The 22,929-nt window shown below is 48.5% G+C and overlaps 1 protein-coding gene across 1 annotated transcript in view; it reads right to left on the bottom strand.

Annotated features, from left to right (window-relative positions):
- The window catches only part of PRMT8 (protein arginine methyltransferase 8), an 86,179-nt gene that overhangs the window by 37,130 nt on the left and 26,120 nt on the right, over positions 1-22,929 (bottom strand). The window contains exons 2-4 of the mRNA XM_084766792.1: positions 13,080-13,265; positions 3,810-3,965; positions 1,542-1,605 (exon numbers count right to left, since the gene is read on the bottom strand). Of these exons, the coding sequence (XP_084622918.1) occupies positions 1,542-1,605; positions 3,810-3,965; positions 13,080-13,265 (406 nt within the window). The remainder of the gene's footprint in view (positions 1-1,541; positions 1,606-3,809; positions 3,966-13,079; positions 13,266-22,929) is intronic.

The raw sequence follows: 22,929 nt of genomic DNA, 5'->3' as shown, positions 1-22,929 counted from the left end.
CCCTCAGAATGCTGAGCCACATTAAACATCTTTCCTTTATAAATTTCCCAGCCTCAGATATTCTGTTATAGCCACTGAAAACAAACAATTGGTCAGCCTGTTTCCTTCAGGATCTTCAAGCTTGAATTTAAAGGTGCTGCCTCAGAGGGTGCATAAGCCTAACATGAGTGGAAAATTCCCCAACAACCCTACAACCCAAGTGATCAGCAGAGCATTGTCACAACGAGCTTTTCTCAGACTGGTCACTGCTACCTTTAGTATCTGTAATTCTGCTCCCCACCGGAAGTAGATGCAGTGAAGTCAGTGACCTCACTTGTTATATTCCTTGCTCTGTCCCCATGAGCCTGAGGAGCCTGTGGAGTCCATGGAATGAATTATGCTCCTATCTGGAGTCTGCAGCAACTGGGTCAAGCAGCAAACATCACAGGTGTCAGGCACAGGCCACACCAAAGGAGGTCCGTGCCCTGCTTCAAAGTAGTGCGTAGTGGGAAAGCCTGGTATCTCAGGCACCCTATCGAGGAGCAGGACAGTTCTAGGGTCCAACAGGAAGTGCATCCAGGCCTATATTCATGGTCTTACAGGATAGGAAGGGTAGCCTAGCCAACTCTTTGTTGCCTGGGGGGTCCCAGGCTCCTGTTCTACCCTGCTCTGCTCCCAGGCCTGCCAATGAACCCAACTTACTTCTCTCAGGAATGCCCCGCCCTCCAGGCTCCTTACTTCTTGACCTCGCACCCAGTCACCTTAGCTCCACTGGCCCTGCCAGACCTGCCTGTGTTCCAACCCACTCTCACAATGTGGCTTCTGATCTACCTGCCACCCTCCCAACTCCTCCACCACCTAGCACCACGTGTGATGCTGTAACACAGAATGCAGTGCCGTGTAGCCCACCACCGAGCATGGGGCCTGGCAATTACAGTCAGTCCTGCTAATGGGAAAATTGTTTTCGAGGAGGTGGCCTAGCCAGGGACCCTTGTGTGTCTGAACATACAGAAAAGGGGCTACTGAGAGAGGGGGCTGGGAATGTCACAGATCATGGGAAGAGAAGGGAACACCTCTCTCCGTATGATCTGAGTCCAGCCTGAGCAAGGCCTCACTCTGCATCACAGCCTGATGGACACCACATCCATCAATACCACGGCTTGTGGCAGACATTCTGGAATACCCCTGGACAGGTGACAGAGCAGGATGGAGGGGACTGTGGAGACCGCAGAAAAAGAAGAACATCAGTTGCCACCTTACAGACTTGACAGCCTCCGTCTGGGCTCAGCAGAAGGCAATGATCACCATGACTCAGTCCCAGACCAGGCTGGCTGACAACAAGGGTGGGACACCTGTAACCTGACTAGTATGACAGGGAACCGTAACACTCCAGGGAATAGGTTCTTGGAGCTAGAGCTTCCGTGGGAGCTGTACCTCCCCCCCCCCTCTCCCCCAAACCACATGTTCTGCACTCTCCTCTTCCTGCGCTCACCTATGCTGCCTGAACTGGAAAGTGCCGGCCCTGAACCCACAGTGTGGAAAGGCTCAGAGGTGGGTCTTACCATGGTCCAGGTGGTTGGCCTTAATGATCTTCTCCGAGTAGTCAGAAATACTGGAACATTCGATCTAGAAAGCACAGAGAACAAAAGAGACAGGGGTTTAAAAAGCACAGCTGCCTGCTAAACTCTGAGCCTTCAAAGTCCTCAAAGGTTCACCGTGTTGAATGCTGGGAAAAAATCCCAGCATGCAGCACTACTGGGAAGCAATGGGGCCTAGTAAGAAGTTAGGTAATTGGAGACATGCCTTTGAGGGGAACATGGAGGCCTGAGTTCCTCCTCTTCTTCCTCTCTTTGATTTCTGGCCTCCATGAGGGAAGCAGCTTTGCCTCATCAAATGATCCTACAATGATATGCTGCCTCACCACAGGCCTGAAGCAATAGGGCCAACGACCTCGTACCAAGACCTCTGAAGCTGAGTCAAAATAGCCCTCCCTTCTAAGTGGATTACCCCCGGTATTTTGATACAGCAATGGTAATCTCCCACAATACCTGGAACCAACTGAATATGTGGAAAAGTTGATGATGTCCAGAGAGATGCATGGTGTTGGCCATGGGTACACAATAGAAAACAAAAACCTGGCCCTCTGATTGGGTGACTGGTGTCATTTTACTAAATGAACCATTTTGCCTAGAGGCAGAAAGGATTAGCTTGCTGTTCTCACCATCCTGCAAAGAGGGGGGGGGGATGGGCAAAAGCAGGACAGACTAAGCTCCTGAGGAGGGACAGAAGGGTGGCCATGAACCTCCCTCTACATCCCTCCACTAAGTCCTGCCTGGGTAAAGTGGGCACATTCTTGAACAGAAAGTTCAGGACAGTTCTCTGGGCTGGTCTTAAGGTTCTCTTCTACTGAGGCACATCCACAAAAGCTAACTCTGAGCCCGTGAGCAGATTTGGCTAAGTGTTCCCTAAAGGCCCTTGTGCTGATAGCTCAGCCCTCGGCCTGTTGGTGTTACTGGCACTGGAAGAACTTTTAAGAGGTGGAATTTGGTGGGAGGAAGTTAGGTCATTGGATACATGTCCTTGAATGTGATATCAGGGTCATATGCCCTCCTCTTCTTCTTTCTTCCTCCCCCCACCCCACCCCAACCAGGAAGTGAGACCTTCCTTCACCACATGCTCTCACCATCTTATGATGTGATGGTTTATCATAGGCCCAGACAGAGGAACCAACTGACCATGAAGTGGAACCTTCGAAACTGAGCCAAAAAGAACCTTCCATCTTTTTAAATGGATTGTCTCAGGTATTTTCTTATAGTAACTACAGCTAATATACATAACCTTGCTTGGACTCTTCCTTTGACAGAATCTATTCCCTTTTGCAGGGAAGTCTTTTCAGGGTCCCAACATCTCTAAGGAAGAACAAAAGTATTTAAGAAATAAATTGACCATCAGCTGAGAGCCGGGCTTCGTGGGAGTGGTTGGAGGCCAAGACTCATCTCAGGGACTAGAAGCGTATGATGTCTTGTAAGAAGGTTTTGGGAGCAGAAGGGCATTCCCTACGCTTTACCTTGCTCTCTGACAGAGAGCTGGGGTTAAGGCCCTGGGGCTCAGGAAGGTTCAGCTCTCTTGAGAAGTTACTGCAGAAGATCACTGAGGGGGTTACTGACGTCCTTGGCCAATGTCTACCTTTGGTGTTGGAAATAACCAAGTGATATCCCTAGGTGATATAACTAAGGGGACAGAAACCACCGGATGTGCCCTCCCTTGGTTATCAGGCCCTTGGCTTCCAGGTTCCATTCCCTGTGGGTGGTCTTCCTGTCCTCTTCCCCTTCATGCCACCCTGTCACCCCATACACATGTCGTTTCTGAGGTTAGCATTGATGAACACAGCATCTCCATATCCTAACTGCTTCCCAGGCCTCTTGCAACAGGCTGCAGGCCCTTTCAGGCAGTTGGATGAGGGCGAGGCTGAGTCCAGGGACATCAAGTATGAAGACCACTTATCCTGGGGAACCCACTGGCCAGGCTGTGGACCTTAGCTCCTCTTTTTCCTTTTTGGCCATCTCCCCCTTTCATTCTCTTCCTCCGTTTCTATGATTGCACTGTGATTGATTTTCTCTGCTCCTCTAGCAAGAGAGATGGACCGAGACTGGGGAGGCGGCTTGGTGGTGCAGCACTTGCCTAGCATGCACTGTGTTCCATCCTAACACACCACATAAATAGAAAAAAGAGGTGGTGGACCAGGGTGGGTCTTTATAGGAGGGTCCAGAGAGAAGCAGAGGCATGGACCACTCAGCAGAAGCCAACACGACGGAGGGCGACATGCTTACCCCAAACACCTTCTTGGCCCCTGCTTTGGCAGCAAACATGGAGAGGATCCCTGTGCCACTCCCAACATCTAGCACCACTTTGTCCTTGAACACATGCTTATTGTGGTACATGGAGTTCCGATACGTGAGTGTCCTCACCTCATCCTTCAGCATTTCCTGCAGTGAAAGAAGGAGAAAGATGCGGTCAGGGGACTCAGGGCATCTGGCAGCACATCTGGGTCCCTGGAGCACATACGGATCATAGGCGACTGAATCATCCCGGTAATGTCTTCTGGAACCACTGACATTTCTGGGTAGTTAGTGAGGATGCTATGATACGTACAGGTCACGTGCCTCATCCCAAGCTAAGCCTGCTTTAAAAGTCCACTTGATTATAAAACTAAACTATCTGGTCTTCAACCCCCATCAGAGGCTTGAGAAGGAATAAAATTAATTATCTGAGTAAACAGGAAGTACAAGTTAGCAGCTTCCAAAATGAGAAAACGACAGAGACAGTTCACTGCCTAGACAGTCACCCAAAATTCTCTATAATATTGGAGCATCATCTTCAGCCTTCTGGCCCAATATATCTGGCAGATACATTTGTGAGGCAGGAACTTTAGAGGACTTGCTTACCCTGTTTGGCCATCAACTCTGCCTGTGTCTAAGCTTGCCCATGTTTAGGCAGAATTCTGTCTGTGGCAGAAATGGGGACATTTTGCCCTGTGGCTTGTTTTAAAATTAAGCTTAGTTGTTTAGGGGTTAAGACATTTTTAGGTCTACATAGATGTTTGTAGGTTGATAGAGATGAGATATGATAGATGTTTATTTAAACTCAGAATTATAGCCTCACCAAGGTAGGAAAAGTGTTTTCTCTAAGGTTGTCAAATACAAATAGGCAAAACACTATGAATGTAACATTTATATAATTCCTAATTGTTTCATGGTCCTTCTTGATGATGTATGTAGTTTATTGTATATATGTGTAAGAATATAAATGTATATGTAAAAGTAAAAAAATAATAATTAAAAAATAAAATAAAAAAGTCTACTTGAAAGATAGCTGAGAGTTATAAGAAAAGAAGTTTATGTCCAAACCTGCTCAAGCTTGCCTAAAGCAAAGAAAGGATCAGCACAGCACAGCACAGCACAGCACAGCACAGCACAGCACAGCACAGCGCAGCACAGCACAAGAGATCCAAGAAGGGACCATTAAACAGTTGTCCTCCTTAAGCTCCAGTCAACTCTGTTGGCCTTTCACATCTTGGAAACTTAGTGTAGTGGGTAATTTGTAGCAACTTTAGTGCATAGGAACATTGTAGTTTTAATAGTATTTCCTGAGGGTTTGGGCTCTGTTTCTGTTTCTCTGTCTCTGTGTCTGTCTCTGTCTGTCTCTGCCTGTCTCTGTCTCTGTCTCTGTCTCTGTCTCTGTCTCTGTGTCTCTGTCTCTGTCTCTGTCTCTGTCTCTGTCTCTCTCTCTCTCTCTCTCTCTCTCTCTCTCTCTCTCTCTCTGTCTCTCTCTGTCTCTCTCTCTCTCTCTCTGTCTCTCTCTTTAACCTCCCTCCCTCCCTCTTAAATAGTCTAGGTTAGTGTTATTAATTTGTCTTTGAAAACTTACTTTTGAGTGATATAGAGCAAACATATAGCCACACTGTGCTAAATGGGGAAACTAAAAACTTTTCCTTTAAAACTTGAGAATAAGACCAGAGTGATACTTTCTCAGAATGATGCTTAACTTCTTAGCTAGAGCAGTAAGAAGAGAGGAAAATTAAAGGGGACAGAAAGGAGGAAGTCAAAGTATTTCTATTCCCAGAATCCATGATCCTGCTACTAAAAGACACTAAGGACTCTGAAAAATCTTATCCCTGACAAACACTTTCAGAGTATAAGATCAATGTGCAAATATCTGTAGCTTTCTTAGACACCAATAATAAATATGAAATGCAAAAAGCCATCTCATTCACAGTAGCCTTAAAAATATGTAGGAATGAATCTGACTACAGATGTAAAAGACATCTGCAATGAAAACTATACAACACTGGAAAGAAGCCCAGGGAAATACCCAGAAAATAAGAAATATTCTCATGGGATAACTACTGTGAGCCTGGCCTCATTAGAGTAACAAGTGAATTTAATACAATCCCCATTAAAATTCCAATGACATTCAAAGAACCAGAAAAACCAAACCTAAAGTCCCTGTAACAACACAAAACATCCAGGATGCAAAGTAATCTTGAACAAAAGGGGCAACGTGGAAGGTATCACATACCTGATCTCAGGCTACACTACAGAGCCACCGTGACAAAAACAGCATGGTGCTGGTACAAAGGCCAACGCGCTGAGTAAAGGAATAGACTAGAGGACACAGAAATCCATGAGGCTCAGTAAAGTGAGAAAAGGGATGTTGAAGAAAAGATAGCTTTTTTCAACAAATAATACTAGGAAAACTGGATATTCACAGGTAGATGAGTGTAAATAGATCCCTAGCTCTCACCCTGTATAAAATCCAACTTAAAACAGATCAAAGATCTTAATGTGTAAGACCTGAAATTTTGAAAAGGAATACTTAATGAACTAGGCCCAGGTGAGGACTTTCTAGCAGGGCTTCAGTAACGCGCAAATGATAACAAAACAAATGGGATTCCATGAAATTAGAAGGCTTCTCACAGCAAAGGAAGTAGTAGAGAGACAGAGGAAATTTTTGCCAGCTACACATTTGGGGAGAGATTAATATTCAGAAATATATAAATAGCTCCAAAAACAAAAACGAAGAGAACAAATAATCCAATCAATAAATGGGCAAATGAACTGAACAGATACTTCTCAAAGAAGAAAGACAAAATGTCCAATGAATTCAAGGAGAAAAAAACCCTCCATTCTTAGTCATCAGGGAAATGCATATTAAAATTGTGTTCAGATTCTCTCACCCAGTCTGAACAACTATTGTGAGGAAAACAAAACACAAAGCAAACAATGCTGGTGAGGGTGTGGAGAAACCATTGGTGGGGATTTAAAGCAGTGCTGTCCTTACAGTCATCCGAAGGGAGATTCCTCCAAAAACTGCAAGTGAAACTACCTTAGGATCCTGCCAGCCCACTCCTCACACACACCTACACAGGGGAGCACTACTCATGCAAAAACAGGAAGAAAGCACGTCTCCTGAGGGAGACTGGCAGGAACCAGAGGTCACCATGTTAAGCACAGTAAGCCAGACTCAGAAAGACAGGCGTATTTTCTTACATATGCAGAATCCAGTTGTTCATAAAGATGCGGAAGAAGAAAAGGGGTGTTTTGTGAAGATCAGGGGAGGCACAAGAAAGGGTGATTAGGGTAAATAAAATCAAAATAAACAATAGTCACTGTGGAAATGTCACGATGAAATCGGGCACTTTGTACAGTTAATGTGCACTACTAAATTCAAAACTTTGGGCTTTGGTGGTTTTCTCTACCATTTGGTTTTTATTTCGTTGACGTACTCCCATCTGTATCGGTTCCTTTCTTTGACTTGAGTTTCATGTGTGTTCTTATTTCTCTGCTTTTGAAAGGTAGAAGCTTTGATCTTGGACTTTGGTTTTCTGTTTTTACATTTGTACATAAGGGAAGCATTTAATTTCCTTCTAAATCAGTGGTTCTCAACCTTCCCAATGCTGTGGCCTTTTAATATGGTTTCTCAAGTAGTGGTGACCCCCAACCACAAAATTATTTTGTTGGCACTCCATGGCTGTAATTTTGCTACTTATACAAATCATAATGTAAATATCTGTTATGCAGGATATGTAATGTGTGACCCCCCAAGGGGGTCATGACCCACAGGTTAAGAATCATTATAAATACTACTTGCACTGCATCCCACACATTTTGATGTGTTGGCCTTTTGCAATCATGTAGTCTGGGGTGCTTTCTAATTCCACTTGTGTTTTCTTCCCTGGTACATGGGTTACAAAGAAGAACAGTTTAATTTCTGACCATTGAGGATTTTTCTGGATAAACTTCATTAGGTTTTTAATTTTGTTTGTTCCAGTGCTGGAGTTGACGTTGTGTCTCACACAAGTTATATAACCATTGACATTGGCTTTTTCTGTTCCCTTTCTCCTCTACCCTTGATTGTGAGGCAGCATCTCACCAGCCTGTACAGGTGGACCTGGAACTCAGTGTCGCCCAGGCTGGCCTTGAACTTGTGATCCTCCTGCCTGAGCCTCATGAGTAGCCATGAGGTTAGATGTGAGCCTCCAGCCCTGGCTCTAATTCACTTTAATGAGCACACGTTCTGATTTCAGTCTTTTGCTGGGGATTGAGTTTTGTTGAGTGACAGTGCTATTCAGATTTTGAGGGTCTCCAAAGCTGCCTGTGTTGAAGGTTGGTCCCCAGACTGTGTCACTAGCAGAACTGTAGAACCTTTAGTAGGTGGAGGTTGGGTCATCAAGCGGGTCCCCAAAAGGGATAATTTGGGACTTCCATCCCTTCCTAGTTCTTCACTTCCAGGCCACTCTGAGGACAGCATCTGGCCCATCATGCACTCCCATCATGAATATGCTGCCTCTTCGAGGAACTGCTAAAATCTGAGCTCAAATTAAGCTTTCTTCTCCTGAGTTGATTATCTCAGCCATTTTGTCACAGTAATGGAAAGCTAACGGACCCTGAAGAGGATCTATCTCAATGGTTATTTCCGTGTACTTGCAAAGTGCACATCACCTGAGCTTGGAGATGCAATACCCCAAAAGTGACAAATTAGGTCAGATTGTTTGTGTTTTGAAACCACTATGTCCTTACTAGTTTTGAGATATATTTGTGTGTTCTCAATTACCAAGAGAAAAGTGTTGACGTATTTGACTGTGCCTGGTCTTGTGACCCTGTGCCTACTTAGTCCTGGTAGTCTCCACCCACACTTTCAGAGCCCTGTGCAAAGGTACTGTAGTCATGCACCCCCTTGGCTAGGCTGTACGGTATCACCAAGAATTCTTTCTCTTGTGTTTCCGGGTTACAGTAGATCAAAGAGAAAGTTCTCTTGAGACATGGAAGGAGAAAGGAGTCAGGAACTACTCTGAAGCCCAGCTGCCACGTCCTCTGCTGCCCCAGGCCTGGTGGCCTCAGTGTTATCAGGTCAGGATTTACTTAAACCAGGTTTCCTTCTGGCTTTTACTTTGAGGATGAACTGAAACCTCTCTCTTCAGGAGACCTCCCTAGACCCCAGTGTCACAAGTGTACAAGGCCCCATCCCCAGAACAGGCAAGGGCACTCTAGACATGTTCAATAAACCAGAAGACAATAGTGTAGAGCATACGGCCATGCACACAGACGCTGAAGCCTCAACCCCTGCACCTGCTCCATAGCCCCACTGTGGTTAAGCTCTATCCACAGGACAGGACAGGATAGGACAGCCTATCACCGAGTGCCCTGTCCCTAAGCTTTGGTCTGCAAAGCAACACCACAATAGCACCTATGTCTAGAGCTGGTGTGATGATTAAGTAAGTGCAGAAAGTTTCACAGCAGTGTCAGCACTAGGCTGAGGGGGTTATGCCGGATTGCCCAGGAACGTCCTTAACAGAAGACACTTGTGGAAGGCACTCACAAGTGCTAGCCAGCTGTCAGGCCACACAGACAGAGACCCTCTTCCAGGCTGCTGTCCCAGGCCCAGCCCTGACCAATAGACAGATGCCAAGATTTGGGCTGGCTCTTGATGACGTAGAGGATGCCCCCTCCCCTTTGAAGGCCTCAGGTAGCCCACAGCACCCATTCTGGGTTCTGTCAGAAGGTCATGGTCATCTTCTCCTGGTTCTACCCTCTTGAGTGAAACCATGGCTGGAAAGAGTATAAAGGTCCAGGATCATCTCTCTCGCAGCCTTTTCCTAACTCCCATTGTGTCCACATTTACAGAGGAACCGTGCTCTGTCCACTCACCCACACATTCAGCCACGCTCTCTGACCACCATTGGTTTACTACCCTATTGATGTCAGAGGTCTATCACAAAGACAACCTGCTCACTCTGGGCACCTGGAGGCCCTGCCTAGAATGTCCAAGCAAAGCATCTCTGTGAGCTTTCTGGTGATGAGCAGATCCCTGCTGCTAAGGCACAGGAGATAAGTCTGTCTGCACAGAGCACTGCTCAGCCCATCCCTGTTCCAGGAGCCACACCCTAAAAAAAAGTCACAGGTGTGAAGGTCACCCACCTAGGCACAGTGCTTTTAAAGAACCTGTATGTTACCTTAGCTAGGTATGGAGACAGCCCACAAGAGCAACAAGAGGGATTGAAGATAGGGGTGCAGAAGCACTTCCCCATGAGAAGAGGCTAAGGCTGAGTGAGGGTAGAAATGGTATCTATGACTTGCACATTCGTTAGTCTGCGCTAGACCATATATAAGTTTGGGTTTTCATTAAAACACCTGACTGAGGGTACCTCATCTGGTATTCAGTTACTGGCTCTCTCCCAAACAGAGTCAGGCCAATCTCCTACCTCACATGTCCACTATGACACTGCCTTCCACTGACAAGTGGACAGATCAGCAGCCAATGAATACAGATGGACAGAGCAGGGCTTGACAGCTCAGTCTGCAATCTCAGCATTTGGGAGGCTGAGGCAAGAGGGCTGTTGTGAGTTCAAGGACAACAATGCTATGTAGTGAAACCCTGTCTCAAAATGCACGGACATGTGGATTCCCACTCAAACACACACACACACACACACACACACACACACTCAAAGCCTTGACAATGTGCAAGGAGCCCAGAGTAACAGCCAGGGATGTCAAGTCCTGAAAGAGCCAAAAATAGGCCAGGAAATTGCTGTGTGGGCCTGGAGTTGGCCCAGCAATTCAGAGGGAGGCTTCCTGATGTCAATGAGGAGAGACAGAGGAGGCTGTCCTCAGTGTGCTTAGGGCTCCTTTACTTTACAGTGGGGGGTGGGGGAGGGCTTGAGGCAGGCCAAGCCATTTTGGGTCCAGGTTATAGTTCCCAGTTGTGGAGGTTTGAAAGAAAATGGTTTCAAAAGAGAATGTTTGGTTCCCAGTTGGTGGAGTGTTTGGAAGGTTTAGGAAATGTGGCCTTGTTGGAGGAGACGTGTCACTGGGGGTTGGCTCATCAGACCTGTACTTCCTCTCTCCTCTCTCCCTCCCTCCCCCTGACCCTCCCTCTGTCTGTCTGTCTGTCTGTCTCTCTCTCTCTCTCTCTCTCTCTCTCTCTCTCTCTCTCTCTCTCTCTCGCTTTCTTTCCCTTTCTTACTCTTGAATTACCTATGAGCTCTCAGCTACTGCCTGTCTACTTCCTGCCATGACGATCACAGACTAAGCCTATGAAACGGTAAGTAAATCCCCAGTTAAATGCTTTCTTCTAGAAGCTGCTTTGGTCATGGTGGCTCTTGACAGCAATACTATATAGTAATGAAAAGACCACTTGTCAGCCGAGGTGGGAACCCAGAGCTACAGGCTCTTAGAGTCTGCTGCATAAGTGTGCGCTTTCTCTGGAATGGACACTTTCAGGAGTCCTTTCTGCTGCATAGAATCTACACGGCCTTAGCATGGATTAATGCAGGAAGGGAAGTGGGGGCCAAAGATAGTCTAAAGGTGCAGCTGCATTCCTGAGCAGACATCTGCCCCTTTCAGGACCAGGACCCTTGGAAAAGGCCACTGATCCTAAGTCCTCCGCACAGTCCCAGGCTCACCATTCATACACAAGGCAGCACAGAGCCCGTCTGACCTCCTTAGGCTAGGCAAGACTGGGCCCCTGATCAAAAAGGTAGATGGGAGTCGGGGGGTGAACGGGCGGGGCCCCCACCTTCCTCATCTCTACCCTCCTCACCACTACCCTCTGTTTCCATGGAGGCTGCCAAGGATCCAGCAGAAGCAACTGAGTCCACTCAACCCACAAGATTTCTGTGGCATGGGGGAGATGGGGGGCAGGGAGGAAGGAAGCTCTTTAAAAGGTGTGTGATGAGGCAGTTAGAAATTAAGTCTCTGAGCCACAGTAGAAAGGTTGGATTTCTAGCTGTCTCCCCTAGTTCCTAGCCTTATTCGAAACCACATTTAGGATGAGGGCCAGGCTGGTTTAAGGCCGCGGATCACCTGTGAACCCAGCAGCAGCAGCAGCAGCAGCAGCAGCAGCAGCAGCAGCAGCAGCAGCATAGGGTTAAGCTGAATAAGTGAGCCAATAATCCAAAATGCTTGGAACAACACCCAGAACACAATGAGCATTTCACAACTATAAACCGCTGACTACTGATATTAGAAACCTCCCCGGCAGCAGCCTGGGAGTTTGGATGGAAGCAGGCCTTCCGGGAGCCACAGGAGCTGGCCTGCAGAGACATCATCACAGCCAGGAAGCCAGAGGCAGTAAGCATTCTCTTCTTCCGAGGTACCTTCCTCCCTCTGGTTAGGGATGGTGGGCATGTCTTCTTAGTAGGAGCAAGTGGAAATGATGCATATGACATGCCTAGAACTGTGCCCAGCACTTGGCAAGCAGCAGACGATGCTAACTGCTTAGGGGGCAGTGGAACAATGCTAGAGAATTACATAATGAGCTGTGGCTTGGGGCTCGGTTCTGCACTCACAATAGCCACAAGGCTTGCTTCTGTTCTAGGCCTGATACAAGTCTTCCCTCTTTGAGCAGGGGACTGGGCATTCACTTGAGAACTTCCAAAGAGGGAATCAGAGTTCAGGGGCAGGGGTAGGGTGGGGGGTGGGCTGTCTATAAGGTCTCACTCTCAGCTCTTTCTCTGGAGATGCCCCTCCCACAAATGAACCGGCATCCGGACCTCCAGGAGACCAGATCAGCCTCAGTTACATTGGCTCCAAGCACTTCAGCTCTTCGTCAGCATCAGTGATGTGTAGGATATCCAGGGCATCTGGGGCTGGTGGTTAGTGATAGACACAGGTTTGGAAGGTAAAAACAAATAAGCCCAAAGCACCTCTTGGTTCCCCCCCCCTATTATTTTTTTGTGATTCATTTGTTCCAAATAGTTCTCTTTGTGATTTGGTCTGACCAGGAACCCACTATGTAACCCAGGCTGGTCTCAAATTCTCAGCAGTTCTCTGACCTCACCTTAGGCTCTCCGGTGCTGGGATTATAGGCGTAATGCACAAACACCCACTTCTACCTACCCACCTGCTCCAGGCCCTGCCTTAACCATCACTGTCCCAAAGGGACTTACAGGATGGAGAGAGGGTCAGGGTTCAGGGGCATCAGAGGGGTTCGCTTTGAGGTGGGTACAGAGTTGGACACACATGCTTTGCCACCTCTGAAAACTAGAAGGAAATGATATGGCTATACCCGTCCCACCGGTCGCAGCCTGGGTGTATTACCTCGTGGATCCCAAAGTGAGCGTACGAGTCGAAATAGTAATCTCTCGATGTCATCTCCTCTGGATTCAGCAGCTTGGACATCTTGCCCCGTCCTGGGCAGCTGGGCTGTGTGGACACGTGGTGGACACATTGTACAGGCTTGGCTGGGATGACAGGCTGAGGGGGCTGTGGGGGAGCACTGCTCACCTAAAGGGAGAGAGGGGGTCCAAGTTAGTCCTGCTTCAGAGAGTTCCATTCTCCTCCCCTCCCTCCTCCACCAGCCCAGCTCTAATTGGCAACGGCATCTACATGACTGACAGCATCTTGACCGCATGACTGACAGAAGGCCTCTGATGCTCCAAGCAGACCCGGATTGACCTCAGTTCCAGCTTTTACAAACTGAGTGGTCTCCGTTTCCATATCTGTCAAATGGGGAAACACTATCTTTCTTTACTGAGATCAGAAGGAAACACTCAAGAAAGGGGAGGACAGACTTGTGGGGAAGGTGGGAGGTGGTGCTGCTCTCAAACAGCAGTGGCTTATCCGTGAAGGGCTCACGTATTTAAGGATTGATCTTCACTGTAGTGAGGTTGGAGGTGGAGGAAACTTTAAAAGGTAGAGTGGCCAGGTCACTGCAGACATGCCCATGAAAGTAATTAACCTCACTGTTTCATGGGGAGCTAATTAGTTCTTAAGGGTGTCTTTATGAAGAGCAAGACTCTCTGTCTCTCTGTGTGTTTCTGTATCTCTCTGTGTCTCTGTCTCTCTCTGTGTCTCTGTCTCTCTGTCTCTGTCTCTCTGTCTCTCTCTGTCTCTCTGTCTCTGTCTCTCTGTCTCTGTCTCTGTCTCTGTCTCTCTCTCTCTCTCTCTCTGTCTGTCTGTCTGTCTGTCTCTCTCTCTCTCTCTCTCTCTCTCTCTCTCTCTCTCTCTCTCTCTGTGTGTGTGTGTGTGTGTGTGTGTGTGTTTGATTTTTGGTTTTTCCAGAGAGAATGTCTCTGAGTAGCCCTGGCTGTCCTGGAGCTCACTCTGTAGACCAGGCTGGTCTCCAACTCAGAGATCTGTGTAGTGAGAATTTTGGTTTCTTTAAGAACCCAGTTAAGTTATGCTATGGGAATATGGTTTTGCTTTACTCCCGGGTGTGGGATAGGCGGCTGCTTCAGACTGTCCACAGCTGCTGACTGTGATTATCTCATGCTCTAGGAGGGGTGTAATTTCTGCCAGCTGCAGATAGTTTACACTTGGAAGTCTAAGGACTCTTGAGAGGGTGTAAACGGGAAAACACGGAGAGCATCTGTGGAGGCTGCCGCTCCACCTGATGTGCCTAGTTGCTGTTGTGGTTTGTCAAGTGGCTGTGAGCAAAGAGATGAGGAGAAGAAGAAACTGGATAGCCTGACAGGGAAGATTGGACTTGCCCCACAAAACTCAACGCCCCTTATCAGCAGGAAGTAGTAGTCTAACAATATTAATGCCCCTTTCTGCTCTACTCTTTTCTGTCTCTCGTTGGGGATTGGAAGGTACATGGGTGGAGTAGGATAGAAGGGAGGTAGAGGTAAAAGACCCCAGTAAAGTACCCCCCAAAACGAATGCCTACAGATTTGCCTGCCTCTGCCTCCCAAATGCTGGGATTAAAGTCGTGAGCCACCACTGCCCATTGTCCTCTTTTTCAGACATGTGTGCTCCTGCTGCCAAGAGGCTTTCGTCAGAGCAGAAGATAATGCCATGCCCTTGAACCTTCAGAACCATAAGCTATAGGAACCCCTTTCTTTATAAATTACCCAGCCTTGGGTATTTTATTACAGTAGTGGAGAAATGACTAAATACATTAGTCACCCAATGTCAGGCAGTGTTATTAACCACTCCACTGTGTGGCTTAGTTCTCCACCTCTAAAATGAAAACAAAATACCCGTATTTCTTAAGATTACACTGAAAATTAGAGAAATTAGGTTTTTTTTTAAGTACCTAGAAAAAGGCTGGGCATATTGTAAATGTTCACTAAAACAATTCAAATCTCGTGGACAGGAATGCACATAGGGAAGGAAGCCCCCGAGCTTCTCTGACCCCACAACCTCATACCAAGTTACAATTAGACTTGCCACCGTCAAATGTGGGCCTCCTGTGCTCTACTATGCCAGGGCTGTTCTCTCAGCCCCTGGATTCTGATTCTCGTTTTACCTTGAGTGAGTCCCCACACTGGCTTTCCTCCTGCCTGAGTACTGGCAACAACTGCCCCTCTGAGTCTCCATGCCCCCAGGCCTGCTACTTGGCCCTCACCCCTGAGGTTAAGAGTGGTGGTGGAGGTCAGAGGTCACCCAAATGAAGTGTAGTAATGCCAGAGGGCTGCCTGTCTTTACAATATGTTCACCTAGGTGCTGGGCACAGAAAAGGCCTCAAAGCAAGACACATGTTAAAAGGTACCGAGACAAACAGCCAAGTGGGTTTCTGCAAAGGCTGGTTTTCCTCATCTAGGATTCAGGGGTCTAGGCTTCAGTCCTGAGTCCCTAGCTGTGTGGCCCTCAGTAAGTCGTATAAGACCATTACATCTCTGTCCCCTCCTCGATAAACATGGAACCTAATGAAACCCTCCAAGGAGCTGGCGAGATAGCTCAGCACATAAAGGGCTTTCAGGGCAAGCCTGAGCTGAGCTCCTGCTTTGCATTACATTTTATGAATGTAAAAATTCAGGCATACTCCTAGCACTGGGGAGGTGGAGACAGGGGGATGCCTGGGCTCACTGGCCAGACAGTGTAGCCTGATGGATAAACCCCAGCACCCAGTGGGCAGCCCTGCCTCAAAAACAAGGTACCAAATCACATGTCAGCATGGTGTATATACAGCAAGGATCTAAGGGTGTCATTACTGCCATCTGGATCACAGAGAATATATGTCCTTGTCCTATATTTGCCCTTCCATGAGCTGGATCAGCTTAGACTAACAGTCAAGGGAAAAGTCTAGCCCCTGGAGCAGAGCACACCGTCCCTCCCTCCTGTGTCAGCCACAGCCTCAGGACTGCCCTGTGCCTGAGACTAGACAGGGACGAGCAGCCAGGGGAAAGGGGTGATGTCCCCTTCCCATGACGCATGCCGGCTGCCGCCTCTAGGAAACAGCAGACTTCCCTGGTTAACAGCACAGGCCTTTGGGTCAAGGAGAGGCCAGACTGGCTGGCAAGTGGGCCTGTCTCATCAAAATGCTGCAGGTGTGCCCACCCTTCTGCTTGGGATGCTGGTCACGGGCTCCGGGCAGCTAAAAATAGATTGTGTCAATTGCACACTCCCGTGCAGGCTGCAGTCACCTCCAGAGCTAAAGACGGCTGTGCACACAGTTGACCCCCTGGTATTGACTCCATTTCAATACATTAAGGAGAGGAAAAACTCTTAGCTGGTCCAGGCACTTGTGTGTCAAGGTCATGGGGCTCTCAGTGTCACTCAACTCTGAGTGCCAGGACTTGCTTTCCTTGGAACTCCCCCAGCGGCTTCCTATCCTCAACAGTCAACTTGTGAGGTGTCTTCCACATGCCACACATTGCATGAGGCAATGGGACAAATGAGGTGGCCAAGGACAAGGGAAGGGTGTCGCATTAAATAGCTGCAAGTCATGAGGACAAAGGGGGAGATCGTGGCCAGTGATTTGTCCCAAAGGGCGCTCATCGGCCCAGCTCAGTCTTCTACAAAGTAGACTTGTATTCTGCCCCGTGACTGACAGGTATGCCCTTCTCACGGTGGCCTTGAGTTCGCAAGCGTTAGGCTGCGCAAGAGTCGCTTTGAATTCTAGGGCCAACTGCTGACCGTCTGCAGCCGTGAGGCACTGTGTAGAACAGTCCTGGAGGGAGGAGTGCACCAGAGATTCTACTTTCTAGACGACTCTGAGACCTTTAGCAACCTCAGCGGAGGCTTCACTAAAGCACACTTCCACAAAAGCGGCTCCAACACAAAAGAGGTGAATTCCCTTCAACTGGGAGTCAAGAAATCCTAGCCGAGTTGGCTATGCCAGAAGCACGGGGCTTTGTCAATGGGGTTTTGAAAGGTACAAGGGACAGGAGCGAATTCTAAGAGGAAGGAGTGGTTTGAGCAGAAAGGGTAGGGGGTGGGCAGGTGGCGAACTTGCTCGGGGAGTACATGCTGAGAGAGCAGGAGGGTCCTTTGAGAAAAGGTCATGGTCAGGCGAAGAGGGTGGAATCAAACACAGCAGACAATAGAGAGCTGTGCCGCCTGTGTGCAGGGCCCCATGTGTGAGCACTGCTTCTGGAAATGGAATGTGAGCGTAGAGTGCAGGAGTAGACAAGGAAGAAAATGGTGTCCACGGAGGAATTTTGGAGGCTATTTTCAAAGTCCAGTCAAGACATAATGAGCTTCTGAGCCACTGGGGTGTTGGAAGGGCTGCCTGCCAGCGCGGCACAGAAACAACCTATATGGGTTGGCAACTGGCGGAACATGGGGGAAGAGACAGCCCTGGAAACTGAGATGCCGTCCACATTTCAAGCCTGGATGAGTAGGAAAATAGTTGGTGACATTAACAGAAATAAGCAAGTCAGCAGGAAGAGCAGGCTGGGGTGGGGGAAAATAATGAGTCTCAATTTGGATACGTGGAGTTTGAAATGCCATCGAGCCACGTAAGAAAAGATGTCAAGCAAGCGGATATGAAGGCAGTTCCAGTCAATAAACACCTTCTACAGGACTGAAAGGCACACCCTAACATATGTGGCGAGGGACGGGTAATGTGTGCTTATGGAGAGCGCCCTGGCAAGCCAGTAAGAAAGAGATGAACACCCCAACTTAATGCGGAGTGAAGCGGCTTCTCATCTGCTCATGCACAAATAAAGACCAATGGCAAATTAACACACAGCGTAAATGTTGGGCCCCACTAGTGATCAGATAAAATAGAATAAAACCTTATCTTGTCCTTCAAAGGGACATGGAAGGGGAGGAGGGGGTGGAGAGAAGGCACTTGTGTACACATCTTGTGGGAATGTAATTAAGTCCAAGGCTTTTGGTTAAAAAAATTCATTAAGCGCATTAAAAAGCACAAATCCTTTAACCCACGATTGCTTTCCTTAAACTTAACATCAGAAGGGAGCCATGTATCATCCTAAGCAGGTAGCTCTCTGAATTTCATGATGACCAAAACTAGAGTCAATAGATGCTTCACAAAGCAAAACTAATTACAATCTGCGGCGAGCATCTTGCCATAGAATGCTCTGTAGCCCTTAAAAAATGTAGGAAACGTGTTTAAGACCACAACCATGTGAGCACAACAAACTGTTGGTTGAGGAGGGGACACAGGAGAATGGGCTGTGTGGTTGTGTCTTAATTAAAACCTGTGCCTGCTGGTGCATTAAGAGAGGAGACTTGGGGAAGGCACCAGAATTGGCAGCGATTGTGACTGGGTATTGGGTCATGAATAATTAATTCTTTCTGGCGCCACTTTTGCAAACAGCAAAAGCTAATGTTACAAATGAATATGAAGTGTAATCCCAGACCCATGGAGGGAAACTGAGGCTGGGACTCTGTCTTGGGAGCCGTCAGAAGGACAGGGTGAAGTAAGAGCTTCCATGGAAGAGACCACAGGGAAAGGATGGGGGAATACGCCTAGGATAAAAGCCACAGTCACCACCCTTTGAGGCTTCTGAGAGGGCTCAGGGGACCCAGAGCATAGGCATGGTGACAGGGAGAAAGTGGAGAGAGAAGACGTCTTCAGACTGGCCTTGTTCTGGGGATAGGGGATGCAGGAATTGACTTCAAGGAGGAGACTCTAAAACAAAGCCTTCCTTCTAGCAGGCTGGCTAGGGCCCTCATCTTCCCAGGATGGCAATGAGCTCAGAGAACAGCCTAGGGTTACCCCCAAAGCTCAATGAGCCCCTACCCATCCAGCTGGACCCAATATCAACCATATTTGAAAACAATTGGAAGAGAGACAATTACTATCTTGTCAGAGCATTGCACCTAGTCAATGTTCTCGGTCTTATGAGGCACCCTGAATAGTTTCCCACGACAGCCAAGTATCTGTCACGTGCCACTAGTGCACTCATGAGACAAGGGAATTGGTGAGTCAGACAAAGAGACAATGAAGACAGGTGAGCCCTCGTTCTGAAGACTGCCAGCCTCTGGCCAAGGAGACCTGCATCCTCCCTGTGGGTCAAAAGATATGTCCTCTCCAAGGAGGCTGAGGGCAAGTGGGCAATAGGAGGTGTTGCTTTGCTTTCTACAGCTGCCTGCTGAGCTGCAGGGCACTGTGCCTGTGCTTGGAAAGAAATGTGAGACCGAGGGGGGGGGGAGTCCACGGAGGAATGCAGACACCCAGTCTAGAAAGATGGTTCAAGCCACAGATGAAGGTTCGCTCTGGGAACTTGGTCAGGGAGCAGGCTCAGCTGCTGTCTCACGTGGCTCTGGATACGTGGAGGACCGTGTCCTAGTAGACACTTCTGTGGGGCCAGAAGTCCTCACTCCACCCTAGGAAGGAGGCTCAAGGAGGCTCCGGAGAATTCCCAGAGGGCATGACTGAGAAGTCAGGAGGAGGGTTTGGGGGTACACTGGGATGGAAAGCCCATCTAACTCCCAGCTTCAGTACCCTTTTCTCCCATAGCTATGGCCAGTAAGCTCCAGTGTACCCCCCTGCCCAAGTCCCCTCTGCATACAGTACTCTTACAGGGTGGAACCCCATCTACCCTCCAGTCCCAGCCCTGTCTGCTTGGAATGGCTGCCCTACTCAGGGACTATACCTCTGCACAGTGGCCCTCATCTGGTCCTGCCAAGGGCTGGAGCCCCAGGGTATGCATATCTCAGCCTCCTCTGAGATGCTCAGAGTGCCACTGTTTCCTGAGAGTCTCTCCACACAGCGTATGTTCCCAATGTGCTGGAAACCACGCCCACCATCTGTCAAGGCCAAGAAGATGATGGCTCTTAGAGAAGAGGTTTTTGAACTGGTCCTTCAGGAGAGGGTAGGTCTTTGCTAGGTCGGATGGGATGGGAGCATTCAACCTAAGCCTATCTCCACCTAGAAAGGGTGGAAGGTGGCAGGCGATGTGGGGATGATGGTTAGTTCTGATTGAGGGCCCATTCTGCTAAGAGCTTTGCAAACATTGCTCGGTGATGGTGTAACAACTCTACAAGGTGCTGGAATACACAGACTGGGGGAAAAAAACCACTTAAATCTTTCAAGTTCTAGAGTTATTGGTGGAAGTCCAGAGTTAGCAAGCCACAGAGCCAGGCAGTAAACGAGTATCCGCAACAACGCCAGCGTCCATGCTGTCAGCCTATGTCACAGTAAGCTTGGTTCAGCCATGCCTGAGCCAGCTGCTGCCTAAGCCAAGGCAGGCTAGCCCAGGAAGGAGGCCCAGCACTCAGCACAGAAACAGAGTCAAAGGCAGTGGCCAGCTCCAGGAACATGCTTCAGAGAAGCCAGGGAGACTCTTCTCCAAGATTTCTGGATTTAAAGAGAACCCACGGCAGGTTTTATGTTACAGATGGAGAAACTAAGGCCCCTATGAGGATAGGAGTCTGTCTAGGGTGACCTGGAACTGGAGCTGTGAGAAGCCTAAAAGGCATGGAGAGAGGACAAGGGAAAATACAGGAAGAGGAAGGTCGCTGCAGGACCGAGGACTGCTCGTCTCTTCTGCATCCGGCAGTCAAAGGCGACCTGAGCCCTTTGGGCTAAAAATGATTCCTCCTGGCACCAGCCCAAGCTTTCAAACAGTCCCTGAAAACAGAGGCCTTCTCCAGGAGCCGGCGCCTGCTCTATTGTCCAAATGCCAAGAGAGCTTCTAGCATCCAAACAGCCTACATAGCGTGTGGTTGCCACCAAAGGAGAGAGGTAGACTGTGGAAGACAAGACCCCACAGGTGAGTGCAGTAGCCTGGCCTCATCCAGTCCTTCTCTCAGTTGCCTTTGCCTCACTCTCCTTGCCCATCCTCTTACCTGGCTCTGCCACCAGAATCACTCCAGATGCCTCTGTACCCTTCTGTCATTCCATACACGCTTCTAAGCCTGTGGTCTAAGCCGTGGCTGACTTGATAATGGCATCAACAGTTAGCCATGTTAGCCCCATCTGCCATCATTATAGGGATACCAGAGTTCCACAGAGGGAGAAAACATTCTCATGGTGGGCTTTTGGATCATTCCTGCTTCCTAAAATACCAGAAATAGAGAGCTTTCCAAGACTGCAGGTGGCCAGAGTGCACCCACCATGTCCTGTCCTGCACCCATGTCTCTTGACAGCTGCGCTACAGGGTGGATCCCTGGATCCTGGCAGAGAAACCTTGTGGTCTGTGAGCCTGGAAGGAAGCAGTGATTCAGTAGGTTGGTTTTACTCACTGCCAGCATCCCTAGAGTCAGGGGCAGTGGCTGGGGTGGCGATGTTCGGACACTACAAGCCCTGAAGGTTACTGTCCCCTCCTCACACTCGGTCACTAGATCCTTGACTTACTCAGGATCGTGATCCCACTAAATGGGGACAGCACAGCCACAGGAAGATGTTCTCCCCAGGCCTGGAGGTAGGAGCACAGTCCTCCCCCACTGCCTGTCACCACTCTTCACGTGCTGTTTTGTGGCCATGTAGTCAAGCACTCCTCTAAGCTGCCTTCCTAGAAGCCACTTCTCTGAAAATTGTCACAACCACTCACCACTCTTTGTTCATTGCACTAGACAAAGCAGTGTTAGGGGACACCCAAGCAAAGGGCAGTGGTCCTCAGAGTATGGGTCCCGTACCTCCAGTATCAGCCTCCACTGGGGACCCATAGGAAATATAAACTCTTAAGCAACACAAGATACCACTGCCTCACAATCTACAGTGGAAGCCCGCAGTCTGTGGTCAGAAAGCTCCCAGGGAATTCGGATGTGCTATCTGTTTTGAGAACTGCTGGTCCCTACAAGCCAGCATGTTATGGAACAGTGAGTCTCAGAAAAAAAAAGAAAAGAAAGAAAGAAATCCATAGTCAACCATAACAGATGAGCTGAGAAGAGTTCTTTCTGATGTTTCTAAACCTTCAATTCACTAAAATGAACTTTGAATGCCTGAGAAAGCAGGTAGGATGTCCATCAGCACCAAATTCCCAGCTGGGAATGCTCTTTTCCCAAGGGGTGAGGCAGCGTGGTTCTGAGGGAGTGAACCTGGCTGTGGTTAAGCTTAGTTTCTAGATACCAGCCCTGTGGACCCTCAAAGGCAGGTCTGGGGCCCCCATGCATGGAAACACAATTCCTGGGGTGAGCCCCATAATCTTCAAGCACGTCAAGATCTCAGGTGATGATGCTCATATATGCGGGTGCTGACCATGTGGAGTATGGGTACCTGCCTTCCAGGGCCTCTCTGAGATTCTGAGATCCTACATGGCCCTCAGCATGGAAGCTGGGCACTACAGGGTGCTACTGAAATTGACACAAGGCCAGAGCAGGCCATAGACCCCTGGGAGAGACACAGCTGAAGGTTCTAGAAAGCACATTAGCCCCTCAGCAGGTGATGGGAGGTTGGGAGGGTTCCATCACATTAGGGCCCCGTGGCCTGGATTGATCCCCTGAATGACTCACAATTGCTATTAGAACCCCTCCCAGTGCAACTGAAGGCAGTAGTGGTGCTGCGCGCACTGTGGTGTCCCAGTGCTGCCTGTCAGCCTCTGGCTGTCTCTTTGTGGTACAACAGCAATGCCTGCCTCAAATCAAAACCACACTGCTCCCACACAGCACTCCCTCTGTCTCCTGGATCAGTAACCACCAGGAAAGCATCGCCTAGATTTTGTTGGGCCTGACCTATTTTTTTTAAATAAACTGGGGCTGTTTTCCATTCTTAGTCACTTTTCTCCCAAGCCTCCACATATTAAATTCTCTTCTTATATCCTCAGATATTTGGGCTGCACACGATGTCAGGTTAATTGGATGCTTGGCTCCT

The sequence above is a fragment of the Acomys minous genome (genome assembly GCF_964271855.1).
Source record: "Acomys minous genome assembly, chromosome: 17".
In the NCBI taxonomy this organism is placed as follows: domain Eukaryota; kingdom Metazoa; phylum Chordata; class Mammalia; order Rodentia; family Muridae; genus Acomys; species Acomys minous.
Note: the sequence above shows the minus strand (reverse complement) of the source record. Positions and strands in the feature narration are given on the sequence as shown.